Source organism: Balaenoptera musculus, chromosome 9 (assembly GCF_009873245.2).
Source record: "Balaenoptera musculus isolate JJ_BM4_2016_0621 chromosome 9, mBalMus1.pri.v3, whole genome shotgun sequence".
Classification (NCBI taxonomy): Eukaryota; Metazoa; Chordata; class Mammalia; order Artiodactyla; family Balaenopteridae; genus Balaenoptera; species Balaenoptera musculus.
Window position 1 is genome coordinate 14,402,947 of NC_045793.1, and position 6,142 is coordinate 14,409,088.

Consider the following 6,142-nt stretch of genomic DNA (forward strand, 5'->3'; position numbering starts at 1 on the left):
ACAAGTTGCACAATTCTATTTATTTCACCATTAATAGTGAGGGAAATGTGCTATCTTATGCAAAGACGACAAACTCGCATATTGAGTGGGTGACCGGTGCCCACAAAAGAACAAGAATAATAGGAGACACATCAGGACTATTTCTTTTCATTCACCTTCTTTTGGGGTTGTCTTAAGAGCTCTAGCATAACCTCAGATTGTCAAGCCTCTTTCAACAGTGTCAGCCACCGGAGACGCTGACCAGAGTGAAGGCTGGGCTGTTTTTCTACACGACAGGAATTACTGTTAATGATTTTTATCGCTGTTGTTTCATGAATGTACTGAATGGCCTATGAATCTGCCAGCGTCTTTGTTGGCCGTAAATGCTATATTGGACTTGGACCCAAGTTCTCCAGCCTGGAAAGCCGAGTGCCCACAAGGCAGTCAGGCATGGTTTGTATCAGTGACGTGCTCCACGAATAGAAAGGATCGTTGCATTTTGCTTTGGTCATGAGTTTGCAGAGCGTGCCTCGTCTCTGAAGCATCAAATCCGGATAAAGCACTCTAGCTGGGTCCAGCGTAAGCCTGCCTTGGACAGAGAATCCCTTTGTTAACCACGGTGGGAAAAATCACACTACATGCTGATTGGCTCAGTCACTCTGTATCTGCTCTAAAGTCGTTCAGCTCCAGAAGCAGAAATATCTTCAAGTGATTGTCAACTTGTTCTCCTCCGTCTTCATTCAGAATTCCCTTTGACTCCTGGAAGTCTTTAGTCTTCCTTTCAAGGACCATAAGGTACCTCAGTTGTGAACATGCCAGTGTGTAATTTACAACTGAAGTACTCAACCCCAGATTTGTTCTCTGGGAACTTTAGGATCCACTAGGAAGCTAATCTGCTTAGCCCTATTTTCAGAGGATTGATCTCTGTTGCAACTGGGTTCCTTGCGTTACCTCAGCAGAAGACTAGAATTAGAGAAAAAGAAAGACCTTTTGGCCCTGTAAGTGTTAAGTATGTGACCTTGAATCACATTAATGGATTGCTAGGGCCTGAGGCGTATCTAGGTATCTATTCTTTAGAAGTTTGTAGAATATACGTCTTCAAGGCTGGGAATTCTATACTAATTATCAATATTTTAAGGTCATACTGTATATATATTTTAAATTATGGAAGTTAACAGGTGAAAAATGTGCAATTTTGAGGGCTGCCTAATTTGCATTGGGTTAGGGAATATTTTTCAACCTCTTGCTTTATACTCTAAAATGTGGTGCATTTATGAACTTGTTAATGTTATTTAATCAAGCAGATTTCCAATCAGTTAATTGCTCATTACTGACAAAAAGGGAAAATATGAAACACAGAAAGGGAAAATAAACTGACTTTTATAATAAATATCTGTCCACCTGGTTATTTTATTTATACTGTGAGCTCCGCGCTGTAGAATGTGACTCATGACTTGCAATTTCCTGCTACTGAGTGTTCCCTGGTGACCATTCACTGATCCTATGGTGTTGTCAGATTGTACAGGTCTATTTCTACTACATTCTGTGAAAGCCTTCCCTTCCCCTTTGTGTAAGATTGTGCTAAGTTTGGATGAGTTGCCTAGTTGTAATTTAAGAATCATCTGTAGATGAACCCCATTTTGATTGTTTAGCCTCTGTCTGACATTCGGCTGAGAGCTTCCTCTCCCCCCACGTAATCAGTATGGTCACATCTTCATATCCTGACACCAACCATTGTTTTCTTTCTCAAGTTTAAACTTAGGACAAGCGTTCCTCTGACCTCTCTGGAGCCCCCAATTTGTACCTGAAATGAAATTATAAATAAAACAACTGCTCGGCACTGAATGAAATTATATCTTGCACTATGGGTATATTTCCTATTGTTCTCTTTCTGGCAATCTACATACAAGTTAGCTTTAAAGAACTCCTAAGAGTTAACTTTCTTATTTTTTTTCCCTTGAAGAAAAGGCCATAGTGAAGGCCAGTTTGGAAAAGCATTCTTCTCTGACACCTCAGTCCTCCGATACTCACTGGGTTGAAATACAGCACTCTGGCCTGCCTTTTCTTGTCATATGGTGTTTTCTTTTCTCCTTCCATATAGTTTCAAAGAGAGAAAGCCCCCTCTCCACTCCTGCTTATTCTAGTCTTTGCTGCTTCCTGGAGGGCTGGTGTCCCAGTCAACATTCACACAGGAAATGTCTGAGGGCCCCCTGTGTGCGTCGTGAAGTTCAGCGAGACGGAGGGTACAGGATGCTCTTGTCCACTCCTTCCCTTTCCTTTACAACATCAGAAGTCCTCCCTCCTCCCACACAGGTAACTGATAAAGCCTTTTCTTATCCCTGCTACTTCTTCTGACTTACGTCCTATTTTCCTTTTCACAACCAAATCCTTTGAGTTAACAGATGGTATCTGCTGCCTTCCTGGCTGTGCTACTAACTTCCTCCACAACTAGGTAACTAACTGTGTCTATTCGTCCAGGACACTCCTGGTTTATGCCTGATGTCCTGACATAATTATCACATCATAATTATAGCACTTTCCTTTGCTCTCCAGGTCTCCTAGTTTGGATATGTTACCCTTAACCTCTGCCCTTTTTTGCATCGCTCTACAGAAACCGTGCAACTGAAGGTCATAGAACTTAGATATCTTTTTTTTCTCATTCCTTATCTTTCTTAATCCTCCTCTTATACTTGACTCCGGTAACCACTTCATCGTCTCCAGGACTTTTTTCCTTTGGCTTCTATGGCATGTTTTTTTTAAAAAAATTATTTACTTATTTATTTTTGGCTGTGTTGGGTCTTCGTTTCGTGCGAGGGCTTTCTCTAGTTGCGGCAAGTGGGGGCCCCTCTTCATCGCGGTGCGCGGGCCTCTCACTATTGCGGCCTCTCTTGTTGCGGAGCACAGGCTTCAGATGCGCAGGCTCAGTAGTTGTGGCTCACGGGCCCAGTTGCTCCGCGGCATGTGGGATCCTCCCAGACCAGGGTTCGAACCCGTGTCCCCTGCATTGGCAGGCAGACTCTCAACCACTGCGCCACCAGGGAAGCCCTGTGGCATTTTAATGTATTGAATCTTCTTACTTCCTGTCTTTTACTGGGTTCTCTTCTCTGCTCCCCCTCTGCTAGTTTTTAGTAGGGGTCACCAACTTTCCCAGATGAGCTGTTGTAAATACCTAACAATCACTCTGTTACGCACTAAAGAGAGACGGGGCATCCAGTTATATAACACTGTCTGCTGTTGAGTTAACTGCACGTCCCAAGGGAAGTGAGCTCAACTTATGTAACCTCAACCCGTGTCCCATCCCCACCCAGACCACACTGGCAACTGGCTTTATGAATGGTTTTCAGATTTTCTAAGTCATAAACCCTTTTGAGAATCTGCCAGCCATTTGCCCTCTCCCCAGATCAGAATGCACCTGTGAACAAACTTTCAAGATTTATTACAGGGTGTTGTTCACAGGCCAAAACTTGAAGCCCGCCTTTAGACCACAAAGTTAGAAACCTTGGTTGAGAGAATCAAGTGCCACATGTTAGCCTGAGGTTTCCCACAATCCACCTTCAGTCTGTTTCTTTCTTTTTTAAAAAAAAATATTTATTTATTTATTTAGGCGTCACCAGGTCTTAGTTGCGGCATGCGGACTCTTAGTTGCAGCATGTGAGATCTAGTTCCCCAACCAGGGATCAAACCCAGGCCCCCTGCATTGTGAGCACGGAGTCTCACCGACTGGACCAACAGGGAAGTCCCTCAGTTTGTTTCTTTACTGAATCTCCTGATGTCTCTCTACACGAACCTTCTACAAAATCAGACTGGTTAGCTTATTACTTGGCTACAAATGGCAGTGTGTATTCATATCAGTTTATCTTTTTTTTTGGAAGCACCTGTGTTTTGGTTTGTTTTTTTTTTTTTTGGTTTGTTTCTTAAATGAAAAAAATGTTGAATTGTGATAAAATACATGTAACATAAAATGTACCATCTTAACCATTTTAAGTATACAGTTCAGTAGTGTTAAGTATTAATATATTCACATCGTAGTGCTTACCTTCTAGTGTTGATTCACACTTCTGGTCTGTAATACCCCTTCTTAACTCTCTGCTTTCTGAATCTTAATTTTTCCTCAAGACTTGGACAAGCACCGTCTAGTCCAAGAAACCATTTTCCAGCCAGCCTTACTCGCCCCCCACCGTCTCGCCTTTTTTTGGTAGCAATAGCAGTATTACTTATTTGGTCCTTAACTGCTTTGGTCTAACCTGTTTTTTTTTTATATCTAACTCCCCAAGGTGATTATTGGTCTTCTTTTTTTTTTTTTTGGCTGCATTGGGTCTTCGTTGCTGTGCACGGGCATTCTCTAGTTGCGGCGAGCGGGGGCTGCTCTTCGTTGCAGTGCGTGGGCTCTAGGCGCGTGGGCTTCGGTAATCGTGGCACATGGGCTTAGTAGTTGTGGCTTGCAGGCTCTAGGGCGCAGGCTCAGTAGTTGTGGCGCACGGGCTTAGTTGCTCCGCGGCATGTGGGATCTTCCCGGACCAGGGCTCGAACCCGTGTCCCCTGCATTGGCAGGCGGATTCTTAACCACTGCGCCACCAGGGAAGCCCTGATTATTGGTCTTTTTCTCCAATGCCTAGTTCCTTGCATGGTTGGTGCTGAATAAATGTTGATCGTGTTGGAAAAGGTGGAAGGAAGAGAAGTGGCGGGGGGCCGAGTGGACTGTGGCTCCCTGACCCTGCATGTGGCTCTTCCCCTTGCTTTACAACATGACACTGCCTCCCACAGTAAATGGCCAGGTTATCAGGCCAGGCCGTGGGGCAGAGAATGCATTGTCCTCTCCTCAGGCTCTTCAGTAGCCATATCAGCTCTCCCAGAGAGCTAAGCCACAGTGAAGAGCGAACTTGCTGCTACAGAAGAAACCCCATGTTGTTCAAGTTGCTGTCTTTATTCCTGCTGCGTGTTTTCACCTGGACCGTCCTCTTCCTTCCAATTCTGTCTGTCCCTCTCAGCTCCTGATGTCCTACCTCCATGGGACTTTCCTTTTTTTTTTAAATTGAAGTTTAGTTGATTTACAATGTTGTGTTAGTTTCAGATGTACAGCAAAGTGATTCAGTTACACATACGTATGTATATATTTATCTTCAGATTCTTTTCCCTTATAGATAATTACAAAATATTGAGTAGAGTTCCCTGTGCTATACAGTAGGTCCTTGTTGGTTATCTGTTTTATATATAGTAGTGTGTATATGTTCATCTCCGTGGAGCTTTTCCTGATTACCCCACTTCTAATGCTCTTTCCTTAAAATTCTAGAGTTGTTACATAGACCATGCAGTCTGCCCAGGCCGAGTGATTTTACTGCCTTATTTTGTTCTCTGGTTGTTTCTGGTTAAGTTGTTGTTTCCTCAATTAAATTGTGAGCGTGAAAGAGTCAACTCCATGTCCAAGGTCACAGCGACCATCAGTCAAGACAGCTGGTTTACCTTCCCTTGTGACCTCTGTACTTTCGGATTCAGGCACATCTTCCTTTTGCTTTTCCTTAAATGCCCTGATCATTTCTGGTGACCAAATTTTTATTTATTTACTTATTTATTTATTTTTGGCTGCATTGGGTATTCGTTGCTGCGTGCGGCCTTTCACTAGTTGCGGCGAGCGGGGGCTACTCTTCGTTGTGATGCATGGGCTTCTCACTGTGGTGGCTTCTCTTGTTGCGGAGCACGGGCTCCAGGCACGCGGGCTTCAGTAGTTGTGGCTCGCGGGCTCCAGAGCGCAGGCTCAGTAGTTGTGGCACACGGGCGTAGTTGCTCCACGGCATGTGGGATCTTCCTGGACCAGGGCTTGAACCTGTGTCCCCTGCATTGGTAGGCGGATTCTTAACCACTGTGCTACCAGGAAAGTCCCTCTGGTGACCAAGTTTGTTCCAGCATATATCCGGAATAAATCAGATTCAGTATGAAATTTATATATGTGAACACAGATAATACAAATCACTTAAATGGTTATAGATGTGTTATAGGTAATTCTAGGTGACTATATATATATGTAATTATGTGTTACATTTAACTATACACACACATATAAATATATACATATGTACATGTACATCAAGACTAATATTTGAAAGGGAATTCTAGGTGACTATATATATATATATATGTAATTATGTGTTACATTTAACTATACACA

At 43.3% G+C, this 6,142-nt stretch overlaps 1 protein-coding gene across 4 annotated transcripts in view; it reads left to right on the forward strand.

The window, feature by feature from the left end:
- Window positions 1-1,369, forward strand: part of SLC37A3 (solute carrier family 37 member 3) — a 45,339-nt gene extending 43,970 nt beyond the window's left edge. For all 4 annotated transcript variants that reach the window (XM_036863695.1, XM_036863700.1, XM_036863699.1 and 1 more), the window contains one exon: window positions 1-1,369. In XM_036863695.1, coding sequence (XP_036719590.1) covers window positions 1-93 — 93 coding nt within the window. In that variant the 3' untranslated portion in view covers window positions 94-1,369.
- The last annotated feature ends 4,773 nt before the right edge of the window (window positions 1,370-6,142 follow it).